This window comes from Glycine max, chromosome 6 (genome assembly GCF_000004515.6).
Source record: "Glycine max cultivar Williams 82 chromosome 6, Glycine_max_v4.0, whole genome shotgun sequence".
NCBI classification, from domain to species: Eukaryota; Viridiplantae; Streptophyta; class Magnoliopsida; order Fabales; family Fabaceae; genus Glycine; species Glycine max.
Window position 1 is genome coordinate 36,321,252 of NC_038242.2, and position 21,305 is coordinate 36,342,556.

Below are 21,305 nucleotides of genomic sequence, written 5' to 3' on the forward strand. Positions count from 1 at the left end.
TTATTGTTATTTCATAGAAACTAATAAAGTTATATATATCCAGTCAGTCCATTTTTTATTTAAATCTAATTTTCTAACATATTTCTCAAATCAGTTACCTTTTTTTACCAATAGAATGATCCATGTGGAAGCAAACTTATTGAATGGGTAGAAGCAAACTTTAGATAAGGATTCCAAATAACATTTTTTTCTTCTTCTTTAAGCTTCCTCTCAGAAAGAAACAAGTTGAAACTCGGTAAGAATCACAGTACAGGTGGAAAAAGAAACAAACCTCTCTGGAATCCTCAAGGACTTCCATTTCATTGTCATTAACAGTTTCCCAGCTTGCAACATCACTTATTTATGGAATCCTCAAGGACTTCCATTTCATTGTCATTAACAGTTTCCCAGCTTGCAACATCACTTATTTCACTCCCAGCAGCAATTGATTCATCATCGTCGTCTCGACCAACCACATAGATTGCTTGGGGTCCAACCTGGAAATAAAGTAAATTATTGACAGTCAAAATGGAAAAATTGTATCATCAGACATGAGTGCTTAAAAAATAAACTCTCTCTCTCTCTCTCTCTCTATATATATATATATATAGTTTGAATGCTCCCTCTATTTAGAGTGGATTCAGATTCGTCCATCTAGAGTACACGCAGCTGGTCAGCCAGAAGAGCATCCACTACTAAAAAATAGTTTTTTACGTCGCTAATTCTACGACGGTTCGAAAGGACCGTCTTAGTAAGTTAGGCGGTGGCATAATCGTAATTAAGAGAAAGACACCTACGACGTTTCTTGAAACCCGTCATTGTATAGCGTAAGTAATTAATATACAAGGACAGGCCTTTCCTGAGAACCGTGTTTGTATCATTAATGACTGCACGTGCCTGCTTTTTCTTTGTTTCACAAACATACATGCCCTAGCTAGCAGCCCCGCTCTCCTGCATCATCTGTACCCATTTCATGTGTTGCGCGCTCCGTTCAACCTTTCGTCTTCCGGCTGAGCTTCGAAGAGGTCTTGAAGACACCCTTCGCCGCAAAAGCAACTTCTGTGGCTGAGCTTCGAAGTTGTGCCCTTGCTGCTTTGCTTTTTGGCCTCAGAGATAGAGATTGTTCGTTTTGGACTAATCATCTCATTATTAATCATTAAATCCCCCACCCTTTAAGGTAAAATCATTCATTTGAATCCCAACCCAGCAAGCAGAATTGATTTTCGGTTACTATTTGCAGTCAAAGCCCATTCGCTTCCTCTTTAATTATTCATTAATTATTTTATTTTTTAAAACTTCTGCATTTCCGATTTGGCTTCAGAAGTTCTCGCTCTTCTTCTTCTTCTGGTAGAAAGTGCACTAGTACGAGTGGGTATTTTTGGACCATTTGAAACCTTGTGAGTCATTCTCTCTCACATTTTCTTTTTGTTTTGTTTGTTTATAGGGAAAGTTGAAAAAGGACAATTAGAATCCCAAAACCTGAACTTTCTTTTTCTTCCCTTCACTCATGCCTCAAGAAAGCGTAAACCTGTCCCCTAAATTTCAGGTTCAAACATAGGGTTATGTAATTTTAGTTTTGTACATCATTCTTTAGCTTCCCCTTTTTTCTGTTATCAAATTATAAGAAACTTGGATGATTTTAGCATCTAGGTCTTGAAGACAACCTTTCGAATGTGAACAAGGGTTTGTCTCTCTCTCTCTTTTAATTTATTTATTTTTGTTTAATTTTTGCGTAATTTTACAAGGTTGAATTTGTATAGGGTTTGGCATGATTTTAGGTTTGTGTTTGATTAGCTTAGTTTTTGTGTGCTTGGGCAGCCTAAATATATCTTGTATTCTGTAGAGAAGAAGCTGAGAGAGGTTGAAGATGGTATGAGCATATTTTGGTTCTTTACATAAATGCATATTTTTCTTGTATTATGCAGTGACCAATATATATCAGGCATCTGTGTGTGATTACCCTTATAACGAATCTACATTTCATTTAACTATGATTACCCTCTTATGGAATTACGATTTTTGAGTAATGGTTTGAGATGATCATGCTCTGTCAATATCCTCCCTTACAAGTCCTTTTTTATTTCGTGTGCATAATTCCCCTTCATTAGTTTCTTTTTTTTCCTTATGCTTTTCCTTTTCTAAGTGACAAAATATGTTGATTTAACCCATTTAATGCCATAGTTTGAAAAGGTAGCTTTGGATGAAGTAGTGAGCATTTTTTTGTTTTTTAACCCGCTTAAGGAGTTGGTTTGGGTGATTATAAGCTTGCATAACTTTGAATGGGGTATTAGTAGGAGACAATGATTCAACCACGATGACTTTGCCAATTGACTCAAGTCAATACAAACCTCAATCTTTAATCTTCATTTCGATGAGATATTGAATTTTCCAATGCTTTTTCAATCATTTCAGGTGCAAGACCAAAAATAAATTGGAGTATTTTAATTTTGAATTTTCTGAAATTTCTTTAGCAGTCAAGTATTTTAATTTTGGAGTGAAACTATGTATGTGCAGTCTACCTTGGATGTGAATGATTATCATTTTATAGGCTAGCAGGAACCTACTGGTGTAAATGTTATGAAAAAAGAATCCAATTTTATTTTATTACATGATTATATATTAGTTTTCCCCTTTTATGATTTGATAGCCGAATGAAAACTGGCTCTGAATTTTCTGCAACACACTATAAGATGTATATTATCCTTATTAGGTTTGTTAACCTTACATTTGGTTGCTAAGAAATCTTGGCTTTTCTAGGGTGGTATCTTAAAAAAGAGGTTATTTGTTGGGGTTTTTAAATGAGGTTTACCTTCGTCTAGCTGCTCATAAGAAAACTTATTCTGATTTACTTGCCTTTTATTTTGGGGGGCTTCCTGATGAAGTTTAACCTTGTTTGTTATGAAATTTTTAGAATTCAAATTGTCATTTTTTTCATAGATTAAAAATAGATGAAAATAATCCTCTATGTTGGTGCTCAATATTGGCTCATCACTATCATTTGTATCTTGTCCAGAATGACCTTGTCCATGGATGGGACTAGATATGAAACTAGGATATTGTGCACAGGTGAGAAATATGCATTTTCTAGACACTTTTGGTGGTTGTAATTTTTTTTATTTCTTTATTTTCTTTTTCAATGATGATATTTCCTGTAAGATTCTTATTACCTTGCAACTCTATTTTTCATTCTTGGAAGTGACTGATATAGCCAATCGTGCTTATAGTTCCTCCATAGTTCCTCCAGCGAGAGATAAAGGTTATGGAATATTTGCACATTCTCGTGTGAAATCATTAGCATGTAAATTTTAAATGCATAATGTGAATATATTAAATTTATATTTAATCAATCAATCATTTGTATACTAGGACTTAGGTTGCTCTGCCTTGACTTTATTAGCCACCATTATATCATTAGTGAGAATAATGTCATTTTTTCAGGGACATCGAACTAAAAAAGTGGGAGTTGTTGATAGCGAATATTTTTTCATAAGGGGATACAAACTTTGGGTGGGAGTGGTCACAGAATTACAAAGGTATATGTCTCGTCCTTTCCTAATTGTGGAATTCATTCACTGCAAAGTGTAAACCAAATATAAAATGCGTGCTCCAACATGGTAAATAATAATTATAGCCTTATTTTGACGACTCATACCCATAGTAAATAAAAAATAAAGCAATAAATATATTAATGATAAAATCATAAAAGAGGATAAAATAACTAAAATTAATAAAAATATGTTTTATTACTATTATAAGAATAATTTTAGGAAAAATATATAAATTTAAAATAAATTTATTGTTACCAATTAAATTATTATTAATTTCTTAATTCTTAATTGGGTCTTGTAAAAAAAATCAGAGTAATTGTTATTTTTAAAACTAAGCATCAATTGTTACTTAGATTTAGTTGCTGTCTTAATTTGTGGTAGCACTATTTTAAAAAATCATAACGGATGCATTAATATCATATTGTAATATCTACTCATCTCCTAAATGTATTTTCCTTTTTTTTCTCACTAATATAAAATTGTTATAAGATACGGTAAAAGCAACCAATTGCTAACAATTAAAAAGTAAGATATAATTTGTTAAACAATAAAATTTCATGAGTGATGGTTAAAAGACCATATATAATCTAAACTAATTATTGATTATTATAAATCTATGCAATTAATATTTAATTGCCCTTTTAAAAAATTAAATATTAATTTATTAGAAAGTAAATTGTTTTTTATTTGATATTGAATTTATTGATTATTTTTTCCTAGTGGGATGAAGCTATTATTTTTTTTTTGCTTGGCACATGAACAATTATACTTAAGTTTTGTCATGTTTAATTATTTTTTATTGATATTTCACCATGTTGATGATATAGAGGTTATAGATTTTTTTCCTAGTATTTCTCCTTTTTCTCATTTAATTATTAATTTTGTACTCTTGCTTCTGGATGTGATCATGGTAGAAGATATTCAAAACATGTATTTTTCGTGCTTATAAAGTTAATTTAGATTGCCAGAAGTGATTGGACAGGCACTAAGAATAAAAAGTAGCTTTAAATAAAAAAAAATGCATTCTACATCGGTTCTGAGAGGACTGATGTAGAATGATAATCATTCTAAGACGGTCATGTGGCAAACACCGTCTTAGAATATTGACATTCTACATCGGTTCTCAAACAACTGATGTAGAATGTTAATCATTCTAAGACGTTTTTATCACGTGATCGTCTTAGAATGATTATCATTCTACATCGGTTGTCAGCAAAAGAATCAATAAACAAACTTATAAGAGGCAAGTTCTATCCAAAAACAAGAGTTCCACCTCTTGCATAGCTTTTTCATTGACGGTTGAAAACCGACGTAAAATGGTTGGAATAACCGATGTAGAAAGCCTTTTATGTAGTAGTGATCGGTTTTACAAATGTCAATAGATATTCTAATATTGTTATTCACCTGAATTCAGCAAAAGAATCAATAAACAAACTTATAAGAGGCAAGTTCTATCCAAAAACAAGAGTTCCACCTCTTGCATAGCTTTTTCATTTACAAAGTAGACATGGGGCAAAATCCATCCTTTAACTAAATAATAATAATAATAAATGTAAATATTTAAAACGCATTTGAACAAAATGGTTTAAGAGAAAACTTTCGGTGCTAAGAAACAAAAATGTGACATGACGCCACCAAAAGGAGAAAAATCAACCGCCGACTTTCATCAATACGTCAACAAAAAAAGGGAAGCTCATTCTGGATCTGAAATCACACTACGGAATCAAACAAAAACATGGTTCTGCTGCCAATCACAATCCAGTTTGCGAATTCAAATTCGCACGCACGCAAACAAACGACATCATCAATAAACCATTTCAGCTGAATCAGATAGCATTGTAATTAGCAATATCCAAACCCGAAATCAAAATCAACAACTAAACGTAGATTAATATACCCTAAGGTAGCTCAAATGTTTAAACGAATAAAAAAAAGGCACCCATATAAATTGATCGAAAACAAAAAAATAAAAGGCAAAAATAACAAGGAACAAACGAAAGCTTATTTCTCTACCTGTCCCACCACATTCAGCCTAAGACATTTGAGATTATAGAATTAGGGGGAAAATATTCCTTAAGATGCTATAAAATTAAGCTATAAACTAAACATACTAACTGGTTTTAAAAACAACGCTACAAAAGATAATTTTCCAGTAAGATGCAACACAAATATCCTTATGGCATTAACATGATAGTCGTCTGTAATTACCTTAAAGAAGTCTCTTCATTTTGAAGGTCATAAGAATCATTACATCGTGATTCCTTTTCTTTAAAATGTAAAGGTATTGATGGCAGGCCAGACAAATGGCAATATTCGTTCATACCTGAAAGGACAGTCACAATTACATGTGCATACTACAAAAAAAAAATTCACAATCCGTGAAAAATTAAACTCTAAAAAATCATTAAAAATTATAGGAAAATAAAAAATGCAATGTGCTTGCCTATGAGGGAAGCCAGTTTCTATAAACCAATAGTACTCTCGTGAAACACAGATTAATTTTCATGGATAGATAGATATAGAAACACAGATTTTGGAATAGCAGTGATGTCCATGCAGTTGAACCAATCCACAGTTTGGTCAAAGACAAACAACAATCCAAATAAAATAAGTAAAAGCAATGAATCTATAAGGAGGGAGGAAAAAAATAGGGCAAATAAAAAAATGAAATCTTAGTAGCAGTGATGTCATTTTGAGTGATAATCGGCGCGGCCCAAACAGATTCGGGAGGAGCGATGGTGGCATAGTAGTCGTCGTCATCTTCGTCGTCAACATCGGCCCATGACTTGGAGGTGAGAGGCACGGGGGCCCAAAAGACGTCCTTCTTGTCATTGGGCTTGGACGGCCCTGCTAGTCCTTCATCTTCTTGAGGCTTTCGAGCGCGGCGAAGACGTTGGTGCTGTTTATGGCGGGCGCCTTGTCCCTCCTGCTCCCCATTTCCACTCCGGCTGCGAGGGGCAAGATCTAAAAATTGAATTTAGGGTTTTGCGGTGGTGTGATCTGATTCTGAGTGAGAGGAATGTGAATGAAAAAACGGTGTGTTTGGGTGGAATAGTGAGTCGAGGAGGGAAGCGAAGATCAACAACAACAAAAGAATAAGGGACAACCCCTTCTCCGTTGCCACCAACCCCTTGTCTGCAGCCTCAAATCCCTCCTTCACAATCTCCTCCACTTCCTCCTCCGCCTTCTTTAGACTCTTCCGTATCCCAAATAAGGGAATGTCCTGCGCCACGGACGTCGCTTCCCTCACTGTGAACGCTGTCGTCGCCGTTAGAAAAAATAGAAACTGCCTCCGCCCCACGCTCGGAAGTGCCGTTAATGGTTTCATGGCATACGACATGCAAGGAGACACCATCGCATTGCTCACGACAAGACGTCGAAACGAGAGAGTTGAAAACGGTGATGACGACATTGCACACAAAAAATCATTCCTTAGTTTTTTTGTTTGTTGTCCAAAGCACGGTGGAGCTGATTCATGTTGACCACTCCTTAATAATTGAAATTGAGGGAGAAAGGGATTGAAACCCTGACCCTACAAAGATTGAGAAAGAATTGGAGGAAATCGGACAATTAAAATTAAAATAAATAGAAAATGCAAGAATTAAGAAATGAGAGAACTGAGAGAAAGAGAGAAGGACCCACACTTATTAACCCACCTAGAACTGAGAGAATTGAGAAAAAGAATAGATGTTGATTCCTTGAGGCCAGCGGTGATTATTCGAATTTTCGTAGAAGAAGAAAGAATACCAAAGGTCCTGGTCCTTTGTGCGCAAAAACGAAGGCGATTTTCTCTTAAGACCATGATTGTTGTTTTGCCAATAATTACAAAATTGTCACCCAAGTACATTCTAAGACGGTTATTAACAACCGTCTTAGAATGTGCATAGTAAAAAACAATTTTTAGGTATCTTAATTACAAGTTTGTCACCGTGTCACATTCTAAGACGGTCCCAGATAACCGCCTTAGAATATGTGTCGTAAAAGATTGCTTTTGTGATAATCTCTTAATAAATGAACCATCAATTAATGCCAAGAGAATACCCTATAAATTTGGTTGAGTAATTTTATTTCATCGAACCCAACGCATAGAAGGGCTACCCCAAGCAAAGCCCCAAATACTCTTATCAATATTATGACAAATATCTTCAAGAATCCGGATAAATTGGAATGGGTCAGAGAACTGACTTTGCCAAAGTAAGTTTACCTGCAAAGTTAAGCAACTTTGTTTTCCAGCCTTGAAAACTTAAATAAAAGAGAAGTCATTGTTCTTCACTTTACGAATGAGAAGAGGAAAATCCAAATATTTTCCTGAATTAGTAGTATGGTTGAAAACAATAATAGAGGTGAGAAAATTAAATTTTTCCTCCTTGGTACATTTTCAGAAGCAAAGAACAGGGATTTTTTTACATTCACGTTCAATCCCGAAACTATGCAAAATTTATCATGAACATCTTTGATATAATTCTAACTTGGTCACACTTAATTAGCTTTGTGATGAGACAATCATTAGCACAAAAACAAAAGATAGAATATTGCAGGACCATTTCTAGAGATCGTCATAGGTTGTCAATATCCACTTTCTCCACTCTATCTTGTATCATTTAAGTTTCTCCATGTAAAGAGAAAAAGACATGGTGGCATAGGAGATGTCGGTCTTACTATACATTTTAAAGTCTTAAAACTTAGGATTCAATCCTACTATTTGATACTACATTTCTCCAAAAAAAAATTCTATTTCGTACTTACTTCATATTCACAAATATATTGTTCTATAATTACAATAACCTAACCAATTTCAATTACGATTATTTATGTGTATTTACTTATACAAAATTTCAATAAAAATTAATAATTATTTAAGTTAAAAATATGAAAAAGAGTTTTAGCATTTAAAAACCAAAAAATAAGAACTTAAAAAATCTAAAAGAACTATATCATAAATTTATTTTTTAAAAAAATAAACAGACCTAAACTAGTGAGTAAAAAAGAGGTGAGAGCAATATATTTTTTTCTTATAGAGGTCAAGACAATATAGTTCCTAACTCAATTTTCCAGTGAAGTTTTACTTCAATCCATCAGTTATGTTAGTTATCACGATGTAAATTGAATAAGTTGATTAATTCGAAGTAAACACGTTGAAAATGTTGATTAATTCGAAGTAGACACCTCAATATAGTGTAATTTTGTTTTTTTTATTTTTGTTCTACTTTTCACGTTTTACATTATATATACATATGTTAGAGAATTAAATTTTGAAACATTAATAAAAATAAGGTGAATTTATTATTTCTAACCAATGTTTTCTAATTTGATAATTTTTAAAATAAAAGAGCGATAGATTAACAACAAATAATACTTGTTTGTACTTATTCTTATAAATAATTGTACCGTCTATGTAATTAAGAAAGATAAATATTAGTTTTCAAAAACTAACAGTATATAGAAATTAAACTGAAAATATTTTGAATTCTTAAAATAAAGTTTTATTTACCCATGAAAAAATGATTGTGAATAAGAAAAATTATATCCGTACGTTTGAATGGGAAATTTTGAAAGAGAAATTCAATTTTCAAGTTATTTTAAAATACCATATATTACAATATCTTGTTTGGATATTAAGCTCAATCAATTTTTAAGATGTTAGAAATATCGTAGAAGATTTTTTGATGCAATTTTTTTTTAATAACACTTAAAGTTAAAGAATTTCAAATAACACAAACTACAATTTGTATATAAAATTATGTTATGTTTACAATGGACCTTAGTATATTGTAAAAAAAAAGTATATATGTCTGTTTAATTAGCAAAAGTCAAATCAAGAAGATATAAAAAAATTGTTCTATTCCATTATATTTGTACATTAAACACAAATTAGTTTTTCATTGCAATTACTCATTCATCCCATCAAGCATTAACCACAGGAAATATAAACCAAGAAACAGAAAATAACCAAAGCTCCAGAGGCAGCAAGCCACCAAAATTAGGGCTAATATAAACACAGTCATTAAATAAAGAAATTAAATAAAACATAACCATACAAGATTACAATTCTCACTGGCCTATAAGTGACACCACAAGAAATGGGAAGAAGATGTTCACAGCTTCAAACTAAGATCAAGATCAACACTTTCTCCCACCACATTACAGTTCTGAAACCTATCAGATTGTTGTCCAATTTGTGCCACCTTTGCCGATGAAGGGATGACATTGTACCAATGTTGTTGTCGATTTGTTTGATTGTACCTTGATGGGGGAGGGACTTGGTATTTCATTTTTCCCTTTAATTCAAAAATAGAAGTTAAGAATAAACACTGAAATCAGAAAAATGGGGATAATGGCCAGTGTGAAATTTTCCACAAGCGACTAAATAGAGATTCAAAATCAGGGTATACCTGGTGGCGAAATGGTACGAAACCTGAAGGAGACTTTAACTTGGAACATGAGCATTCAGTAGGAGGAGCCACTGTGAGAAAATCTCCACCAATATTCTTTTTCCCTTTTTTGTTTTTCTTTGAGATCAGCTCTGAGTTGGTTGCTGAAACAGAAGGAATTTCCCTGCAGATGAACATGCAAAATTATAAGCAATTATCAAAACTCAAAAGATCAAAGTTGAACCAACCTTATAGTTGAATTTCCAAAATCCAAGTTGAATCTTCTTCCACTGATGCATGAATTGGATTCACTTGCTTTCATAGGAGCAAGGAAAGTGAGAGGTTTAAAATTGGAAGAGGACATAGGTGGATTAGGGAAAGTGAGAGGTTTAAAATTGGAAGAGGACATAGGTGGATTAGGGAAAGTGAGAGGTTTAGAATTGGAAGAGGACACAGGTGGAATATCCATGGAGAAGGGCTTTGGTTGTTTAGTCCATATCATCTGCACCCAGATCAAAAGATTAAAACTCTATTATACCATATGTTCTAAATTGTATTAGCTTGTAGTTATTATAAATTCCAAGGAAAAAAATCTAATCATAAATACTCAATTTTTCAAAATTACTATATAATCATTAAAAGAGAGGATATATATGAACAAAATTGATGTCAAAACTACGATCAAAAAATTGAATGATTGAAGTAGTTTAATTAATTATTTGAAAGTAGAAATTGTAAATACCTTCTCCTCCTTCCTCTTAGAAACATAGCTTCCAATATAGTTTTGGTTTGAAGGTGGCTCTAATAAGGATTGGGGTACAATTGTTGATGAAGTCCTTGGGTTGACACCTAGCTGCACAATCCAACAAAACCTTTCGTATTTCATAGGAAGGGAATGGTATATATTAAAGATGCTAACCATTATGAAAATTCAGGAGAGATCAAATTTTGAAACATGTTACCATTGATGAAGAAGGATGTTGTTGTGTTCTGTGCATCCAATTAGGGGAGGGCCTAATAGGGTTGGACTCAAAAGGTTTAAAATTGGAAGAGGACACAGGTGTTATCTTCAGGGAGAATGGGTTTGGTCTTTTAATCCCTATCATCTACAGCAATATCAAAAGATTAAGGCTCAAATAAGCCATTTGTTTCAAATTGTATTAGTTTGTAGTTATAACAAATTCCAATGAAAAAAATCTAATCAGAAAAGCTAAATTATCAAAAATCAATATAACTATGAAAAGAAAAGATATATATGAACAATTCAATGAACAAAATTATTGAGATATATGGACAAAATTGATGTAAAACACTACCTTATAAAAATTGAATAGTTGAAATAGTTAAATTAATCATTTGAGAGTAGAAATTGTAAATACCTTCTCTAGTCTCTTAGAAACATAGGTTTCGGTTGAATAGGGCTCTAACGAGGAATGAGGCACAATTGTTGATGAAGTCCTTGAGGAGACACTCACCTACACAATTCAAGCCAAGCCTTTTCTTATTCCACATGAAGAGAATGAGCGAGCTGAAAGATGTCAATCATTATGAAAACTCAAGAGAGATCAAACTTTAAAACATTACCATTGATGAAGAAGGATGTTGTTGTTGATGCTGTTGTGTTTTCTGCACACAATTCGGGAAGGGCATGATAGTGTTGGACGCACAAGGCAATGTTGATGCAAAAGTCATTCCGGTATTCATCCCAATTTTCTTCTTCACAAATTTAAAATCATGGGGAGCCCGTAACTGGGGCCCACTTACATGCCCCAAAACTAGAGCCTCATGCCTGCCAGCATCAGATCCACCATTGTTTGCAATTGAAGCAGTGCTTAAAGGAAATGAATTTGGAGAAGGTTGATTGGAGTTATGAAATTTTAGAAATTGAAGATGCTTATCATAAGGGATATCGGAATTGGATGATGATGCACTTGTGGCTATTATAGCTGCCTTCTCCTTTTGTTCTTGTTCAAGTCTAAACTTTTCAAGCTGTGCCACTCCAAGTCCTCTTTGTGGCACCAATTTTGGGTATGGAATTTTGCATGGTCTTCCAATAGGTCTTCTACCACCACCACCAATTCTATTATATTTTGGGGTTTCATCTTCTTCACCCATCGATTATTTCTTCCTTGTAACACACATACACACCCTACAAAGCAAATGTGTTATAAGTTACTACAAGGCAAATAAAGAATAGAACAAGGTGTCAATGTCACTTATTATATATACTATTATGTAATTGCATAATAATTAAAAAACTAATTTACTCTATCAGTACATATACTATTTATTAAAATACTTTACACTTTAGGTTCTTTATTATCAAGTATCTTCTTAACACCAGGTGTATTATATATATAGTTGGTAGAACAAATAGAAGGATCATACATGGTGGAGAAAATTAACGAAGGTGATGAATAATGATGACATTGATGTGCAACATTGCAGTTTCTCTACAATTAGAAGGTAAGCTAAAGCAACATTGAACGACATGAATGGGAAGGGATGAGAAGATGACAGAGAAATTAATTAAAGTAATTACTATGTTCCCATACACATTCAATGGTCTTTCTTTCTGCATTAAATGCATCATGCATGCAGACGAATTTCATTTAATATTGTTATTATATATATATATATATATATATATATATATATATATATATATATATATATATATATATACTTCTTAATTGATTGTCCCCGCTATAGTTTTTATAATCCTTTTTATTTAAATTTATTTATTTATGGTTTCAACTCTCTATGTATAAATAATTCTTCATAAAGCAATGAATGTTGATTAAATGACAATCAACTTGGTTCTTCTTAATAAATTAAGTGTTGAATTTGAATTTTGTAACTGTAAATTTATAATAATAAATTTGAGAATTCATTCCCATGTTTGTAACACACAAAGTGATTCAAGAGATACTCTCAAGGCTCAAAGTACACTTGTGGTTTACAAAGAGGTTTAGATGACATATGTCATGATATGTTGCTTCGTAAATATTTTGTTCGAATTTGAATCATAATTATTGCAAATAATCAACTTAATTTTATAAAATCAACGTCTATTCAATAATTGAATTATAATTTACTACTATTATCTTTTTATGCAATTTAGCTAAAGTAATATATGAACATATGAATGGAAAGGGAGGGGAAGATGACCTAGAGAAATTAATTAAAGTAATTATTATGTTCCCGTTTAATTGTAATATTTAATCCCCTAGTCTTATAAATTGGTGATTTTGATCCTCCTAATAGATTATTAACAAATAATTATGATTAATTGAGTTATTAAGTGAACTATAAATTAATCAAAACTATTAATTATTAAAAAATGACAACTAAAAATTATTAATCCTAATTTTCCATAATATTGTGTTCTTTTTTTCCGCCACAAACACTACTTCTACCTCACTATCACAAGTGACTCCATCGATAGTAACACCACATTAGGATTAATTGTCTTTTAATTTATACTATTTTTATATTAAAATAGACCAGAATTATTAAAAAAATTAGATGTTTTACCCTACCATTATTAGTATACAAATAGTACTAAAATTATTTTCATTCAAATAGTTTCTAATGCATAATTTATGTATATAAAAATAAATTTGAGAATACATTCCAAGGATAACACACATGACGATTCAAGAGACATTTTTAAGGGGCTTAGATTACACGTGTCATTCACTGAGAGATCCAAATGACACATTTCATGATATGTTGTTTCGTCATTATTTGGTTCGGATTTCTTACATATAATTAATTAGCCTAATTACAAAAAAAAATAATGCATATTCAATAATTAAATTATTATCTATTGTTAATTACCTTTTTTACACAACTTATGGCTCATTATTATTTTAAAAAAAATGTGCAACTAATTTATTATTTTTATATAATTAGGTTTGTATAAGGTGTCGCAAATGCACCAAAAAATTTATTTTAATATAAAAAGAAAAATTCTTATAATATTTTTATATTAAATATAGATCAGTGGGGCCTTACAATATTAAGCAACATTGCTTAAAGTTAAACAATTCATGTAACCATTTCTCATTGGAGATGCTCTAAGATGTTCAAAATCAACGTAGCACTTCAAGAGAAGCTTTTAAGCTTTGGAGTACACATATTACATGGAGAGAGGTTTGGATAACATGCATTGCTATGTGGTGCTTCATACATATTATATTTGGTTCTAAGTCATAATTATATTTATTTTGATGATTATATTTTTGGTACTAGATAGCTTCCCCAAGGTTTGGGAACCACAACCACAATTATTCAAGAATCAAGAGATCTAAAAAATCTTGCATGGGATGAGCTGATAGGCATCTTGAGAGTCCATGAAGTTCACCTTCAAAGCATGGAGTATTTTCAAAAGAAGAATTTCACTACCCTTAAATCTGAAGAGACAAACTTAAGAAGAAATGAAAAAAAAAGATCTTGTCTAAAGCTTTAAAAGTGCAAATGCAGGAATTTGATGGATCAGACAATTCTAATGGATCCACAGATGATGAAGAGGCCCTCATGTCCAAAAAGTTCAAACTGATGATGAAAAAGAAAGAAAAGTTCCAACACTCCTCTAGATGAAAAGATTCAAGATTTCAAAAGAAAAACGAGGAAAACAATGAGATCATGTACTTTAAGTGTAGGAAACCTATAATTATGAAGACTGAATGTCCCCAATTGAAAAAGATAAGATACTCTGGGGACAAGAAAAAGAATAGTCTGATGGTCATCTAGATGACTCAAACAATGAGAAGAGTAACAATTCAAACGATAAGGTTGAGGTAAAAAACTTATTCTGAAACTGGTACTTTTTCTTGTGTTTCATTAGATGATGAAGAGGATATGCCCTATGATCTTCTTCAGAAATGTCATATGATTTTTGTTAAGTGCAAAAAGTTTAAAGAAAAATTGAAAGCTTCTATTTTTGAAAACATTAGATAAGAAAATCAAATGAAGAAAGTTTGATGAAACTTCCAGTGTTGAAAAACTAAGGGAAGAAATAACATGTCTTACTAAAGACTTTGGAAAGTTCTTGGAAAGTTCAAAGACTCTCACCACTCTTCTGAAATTCCATCAACATCCCCATGACAAGTCTTGCCTAGGCTTTCAAAAGGGAACAACATTCTCCTAGTCACAATCTATATCAGACAAATGTGACTTTTGTGGTAAGTTTGGACACTCCAAGTTCAGATGCACCCATAAGAAGAAACAAATGTCTAAGGGTACTAATTATGTTGGACCCAAAAAGATATGGATACCAAAATCTCAAATAGTACCTACTGCAGATATCCTTGGTAGCAAAAGGCCGATCAAGGTTTAAGTTGGTACCTGGACAATGGGTGCTCACAAAACATGACAGGGAAAGGTCAATGTTCCTGGTAAAATTGCCTTTGGAGGCATAAGTATAGGAAATGTTTTTGGTATGGGTAAAATTGGTATCCCTTCTCAAGCCTCCATAAACAATGTCTTATATGCTGAAGGTTTGAAGTATAACCTGCTTAGCATAAGTCAATTTTAAGATAGTGGTTATATTGGCCTTCTTCAAAAAGGGTGTCCCTCTTATATATCATCCGTGTTACAATATTGTGCAGAAAATTAATGATGTTATGCAAAAGGGAGGTCTGCTTCAATGGTTGCATACTTTGAGAAAAGCTAACCAAGTAGTAGATAAGTTGGCTAATTTTGACATGTTTCTAGATGTTATATTAATATTAGGATTTTTAATTCAATTCCCTCTTATGTTTTCAATGTTGTTATGTCATATGTAAACTCAATCGTGCTTCCTTGCAAGTTCTAGGATTTCTTAGGGCATTTTTTCCCTTTTATCAACCAAGAAAAATTGTTGTTCCGATCACTCTCTTATGCACCTTGACACCTGCCATATGTGAAGCTATATGCCATTCAGGTTGCAACACAACTATGTTTTGACCGCAAGTTTTATTCGAACAAATTGTAAATCTATTTTGACTTTCTTTTATAATAAAAATTGTAAATATTTTTTGACCTTTTTATAAAAAAAAAATGTAACTTTTCTCTGCCTAATGAATCAAAAACGTTTTTGGTAGAGGTAAGTCTTTAATATCTTTGTACTATCTGTTTTAACCAAAAGCTAGCTAGAGTCTATGTACTATCTTTCTTCTTCTTCTCTCTATTGTATGATTATTTTGTTAGCGAAAATTCATCTTTTACTTAGTCATTTGAATTAATTCTAGATACAGTGATTACGGTGAAAAGCTCAAATTCTTGAAATCTTGTGAATTGGTGAAAATTAAGAAGCAAATATCTATACTTTCTCATATCTAATTCTTTTTATTATTTTGGGGATTGTTGATAACTTGAGGATATCGTTCAAAAAGCATTGGGACACATACATACAATTATGCAAAAGTTCAAATGGAGAAGTCAAAAGAGAGTGACTCATTAAGGGAAGAAATTCTTGATACCAATTTTTCTATGTCATATTAATAATTGTTTTTATTAAATTTTAGTCCTTAATTTTATTAACACTAATCGTTCCATTTTCTGGTGTATTTTTCAAGGATCAAAATTCACACAGATGTTGCGGGTTATCTTTACCATTTATATATGTAATTTTTTTGTGTGAATCATTTGTATATGTAATCTAGTACATCGACATATTTTTTTTAAAAAATAGAATTTCTATAAATGCTTTTAGCTTAGTAATTGTGACATTTAACTTCACTACTACAAAAATAGTTTTTAACATCACCCTGTTAACATCGATTTTGATGAAAACCGATGTAATAGAATGTACAATGACATTATTGTAAATAAAATGTCATTGTTAACATTGGGTTTATAAAAACCAATGTTAACATGACGATTTTAACATCCGTTATTAAAATACCAATGTTGTAAATACTCATTTAAAATTGGTTTTTTAAAATTTGATGTTGTGAGTGCTTAGACAACATCGGTTTATGAAAAAACCGATGTTGATAACCCCCTCTCTCTCTATCAACCCTAAGCCTCACTGTCATCTCCCAAAGCCTCCCCTCCAAGCACCACCACCACCATTGCACCTCACACAACCTTTTACTTTTCCCTTAGATCTGAAACCCTCCTTAGATTTGTTCGTCAATTAATTGAGGGTTCTACTATGGTTCACCCGTGACTCCCTATTTTAATGCTTTGTTGTTAATTGTCAATTTATTTCTGTTAATACTGATTCTTATGCGCAAAACTCTTCCATTCATTAATTGCTTAACATTATATATATATATATATATATATATATATATATATATATATATATATATATATATATATATATATATTTGACATTAGCAACATTTTCAGAATGCCAACGGGATAGAGGCATCATCGTTTTTCTCCAAATTTGATATGAAATCCGGATTTTGGCAAATCCAGATCCAAGAATCAGATAGGTACAAGACAACATTCACTATACCTTTCGAGAAATACGAGTGGAATGTAATGCCATTTGGTCTGAAGAATACCCTTTCAAAATTTCAAAAAATTATGAATGATATTTTCAATCCATATTCAAAATTTGTCATTGTTTACATAGACGGTGTTTTAATATTTTCCCAAAACATTGACCAACATTTCAAACACCTTCAAACTTTCATCCATATCATCAAGCAGAATGGTTTGGCAACATCATTAATGTCATGCCAATTACATCCAAACATGCATCCATGTCATTGTTCACATTGCCTTATTGGCAACATAGTGTGCTTCGTCATAATCTTGATGTTATGCATATAGAAAAGAATGTGTGTCATAACATTATTGGGATGATGTTACAATTAGAAGGTAAGTCAAAGGACAATGATAAGGCACAATATGATCTTGTTGATATGAATATTAGAACCCAATTACATCAAAACATGCATCCAAGTAAAGGCAAACAATATTTTCCTAGAGCTTGTTACCAAGTGACTTCAAAGGAGAAATAAACATTTTTGGATGTTCTCAAAACAATAAAAGCTCCTGATGAATATTTGTCTAATATTTCAAGATGTGTGCAACTGAAGGAACACAAAATATTTGGTCTCAAAAGTTATTATTGCCATCTTTTAATGCAAGAGTTTCTCCCTATAGCTACGAAAGGTTGTTTGCTAGACAAAGTGAGTTAGCACCACTAGAAATATTCTTTTTAACATCGCTAGCTTAACATAACTTTTAGAAAAAACTTATGTTAACAAAAATGCGGTGGCGTACTCATAAATAACATGAGCTTGTTAACATCAGTTTTTTTTATATAAAAAACCGATGTTGTGTTTTAGGTTAATTAAAAACCCAAACCTCTTTTCACCCCGCGCTTGTGGCGTCCCCAAAATAATGACTGGTTTAATAGTAATAATTTAAATAACAAAAACCATGGTAAATTTTTTTTTTCTTCTTTTCCCTTTTCATATCTTTCTCTTTTTCACAATAACTAGGTGTAGAAGGAAAATCCTCACTATAAAGTCCTGAATGCCCAATTCACAACTCTATTCGGAGTCAGTTCTTTCTTACCGTTCATAATTCTCTAAATTATTTTGCTGTTTCAAAAGGAAGAATATACCAGCCATTACTTTAGGTCGTCATGTGAAAATAAAAGAATAAAATACGGTCGATAAACTCTTTTACAAATAATTTTACTAATGCTTTCTTTTCAAATAACAAGATTGGTCATAAATGCATTCATCATTTAAAGCTGTCCAAAATATGGGAGTTTTACAAAATACACAGTGTCATCCAGAGCAAAGGTGTCCATAGTGGTGGCTTCAGCCACATGTATACAATCATCAAATTCCTATACATCAGGTCTACCCATACCAAAAACAAAAGAGTAAACCTAACAGTCAGTCCTAGATACACCCACCCTAAAAAAGTATACAAAACTAATCCAAAGAGCTGTCCACTAGAATGAAGAGCCTCCGCTGATCGCCATCTCTCCCGGGCCACTATCCTCCGTAGAGTCTACCTCAGATGCCAACATGACTTCCTCGGGAGAATCCGCCTCAAGAAGTGGATCCTCATCACCCCTCTAGAAAGTCAAGAGCATCCACGGCAGGCTCAGGAGGTAGCTCCTCAAGATCCTCCTCAAGGTCTTCCTCGGACGACGTCACCTCGATCACTTGGACGGGCTCCACTAGACGATATGGTGTAGGCGTGGGTAGTATCCACTCCACCGTGCGCTGAAGCGTCCGTGCAGGTTCATTTGGATGCACCAAAGAAGTAGCCGTGAATCGAATGGTGCCCCGAAATCGGCACCTCGTGTTGCCTTCGAGGGTCTCCCAAGCTCCCTCTAGGCACTCCATCTCCACTCGATCATGGATTAGATGTGCCGCCATCATGATCTACAAGAAGGAAAAGAAAGGGGTAGACTCTTTCACAAGAATCTAACTATGCCGCAACACAATGTGTCTCATAACCACTACATGCAATTAAAAGGGGTATCTTAAGGCTTTTCATCTCTGGTAATCGATTACACAGCCTTGGTAATCGATTACCAGAGGCTAAACTCGAATTACACAGCCTCAGGACATGAAATATGCAAAAATGCACTGTGTAATCGATTACACATACCTGGTAATCGATTACCAGTGACCCATTCCTCTGTGTAATCGATTACACAGGCTGGTAATCGATTACCAGAGGCCTCCACCATCTCCCAGTTCCCTTTTTAAGCCTGGTAATCGATTACCAGAGACCATCTTAGCCTCCTGTCTTCATTTTTAAGCCTTGTAATCGATTACCCACCCTTGGTAATCGATTACCAGAGGCCACAACCCATATATCACACAAAATTCATAGCTGGCCAGCCACCACAAGCCTCCTTGCTTTGTGGTCTTTGTTCCTTTTATCTGTTGACTGCCAGGAGCTCGCCTGTTTAGGTACATCACAGGTTCTCACTGACTGACTATGCCCGGGTTGGGTCGGGATTGGTCAAGCTTGGTTTTGGGCAATAGCACCCCACCTGACGTCCCCAAGGTCTCCTGACCCCCGCGACATATCTCCAGGTACCACTCTGTGGTCAACGAGTAAAAGCAGGAAGTTTCACCCTTCTACACTTCCTCATCTCAAGCTTGTAGGATTATGGGGTACCCATCACATGTGGTACTAGGTGGCGGTCGGGCGATGGTGCACAACAAGTTTTCCACATCCACAATGCGCGCATAAACCCACCATCCTCTGTTGCCCACCTCCAACTGAGCTCACGTACTCCCACGTAGCCCATATCCTCGTTTCTCTCAACACCGGGTCCCCATCAATCCTCCCAAGCTTCCACAACATCCAAGCAAAACAACATTCAAACAGCACAAACTACCACAGCCAAGAAAACAGGGCAAAGGCAGAAAACTCTGCTCAAACACCAACCAAAAATCACAGCTTTTCTCACTTAAAGACCCCAGTAACAATTCCTTCGATCCAATTCGTTAACCGTTGGATCGACTCCAAAATTTTACTGGAAGTCTCTAGTACATAAGCCTACATTTTGACCGTTGGGATCTACTAGCAAACATCCAGAACTCATTCTGCACTACTCTTTCCACAGCCAATCACACACAAGCATTTTTCTGCACAAAGCCAAAATCCTGCTGCACCTATTTTGACAGCAAAATTCTGCATAAGTGCAGATTTCGAAAATCACACTTCCCCTCATCCAATCTTGCCCAAATCAATCCCTACAAGTTCCAAATCATGTATCAATCACAGAATCTAGGTGTCCAACACCCCTCAATTCAATGGGTTTTCTAGGTTTGAAAAGTGAAATTGAGAATGAGGTAAATTTGAAGCAAACTCTCACCTCACACCAGTCCATAAGATCAATCTAAACTTGCTCAAACTGGATTTACGCTTAAAATCTCGCCGAATCAAAATTTGACTCTCCAACACCCAAATTTACTCTAGAAATGGCTCTTTGTTCACTTTGGTCATTTGTTTTTCTCTCTAGCTCAGCCTAACCTTTCTCACATGTTCTAAATGGCATTTCAAGCTAAGATTAACTCACTTTAACCTCTAAATACTACCAATTCCAGATTTGGCCTTCCAGCCCTCAACAATTCACTCTTTTTCCACTCATAACACCACATTTTCACTTTCTAACCCTAGGTTAATTCTACCCTTCATCTCTAACAGTTTTCCATAAGCAATTTCAGCACATGAACATCATAAGCATCATCATAAAAACCCAAAAACAGAATGGGTATGTTTAACTCTTCCAAACATGGCAATTTCAACATGCTTTCAACAAGTTTCTTCACAAATAACTATCATGAAGCAAAAAACTAGCAAGACTACCCATCATATCTCCCAAAACCCCATACCCACGAAAATCAAAGGAGAAAGAAGTCCACCCAAACCTGAAATTTCGAAGTCCCACTCGTAGACACGCACTTCACGACTC

At 33.7% G+C, this 21,305-nt stretch overlaps 1 protein-coding gene and 1 long non-coding RNA gene across 2 annotated transcripts; one reads left to right on the forward strand and one right to left on the reverse strand.

Annotated features, from left to right (window-relative positions):
• The first annotated feature begins 888 nt into the window (after nucleotides 1-888).
• Nucleotides 889-12,493, forward strand: LOC121174986 (uncharacterized). Its single transcript, XR_005891889.1, has 5 exons — nucleotides 889-1,156; nucleotides 1,301-1,376; nucleotides 2,993-3,045; nucleotides 3,418-3,512; nucleotides 12,260-12,493. It is a non-coding gene; the product is annotated as an uncharacterized lncRNA (long non-coding RNA).
• LOC102670287 (uncharacterized) lies at nucleotides 8,892-12,207 on the reverse strand. The gene is made up of 7 exons (XM_006582077.4): nucleotides 11,483-12,207; nucleotides 11,278-11,373; nucleotides 10,861-11,004; nucleotides 10,641-10,751; nucleotides 10,147-10,400; nucleotides 9,920-10,082; nucleotides 8,892-9,805 (listed from the first exon to the last, which is right to left on the reverse strand). The coding sequence occupies exons 1-7, from the start codon at nucleotides 12,011-12,013 to the stop codon at nucleotides 9,623-9,625; spliced, it is 1,482 nt and encodes a 493-aa protein (XP_006582140.1). The 5' UTR covers nucleotides 12,014-12,207; the 3' UTR covers nucleotides 8,892-9,622.
• Nucleotides 12,494-21,305: the final 8,812 nt, after the last annotated feature.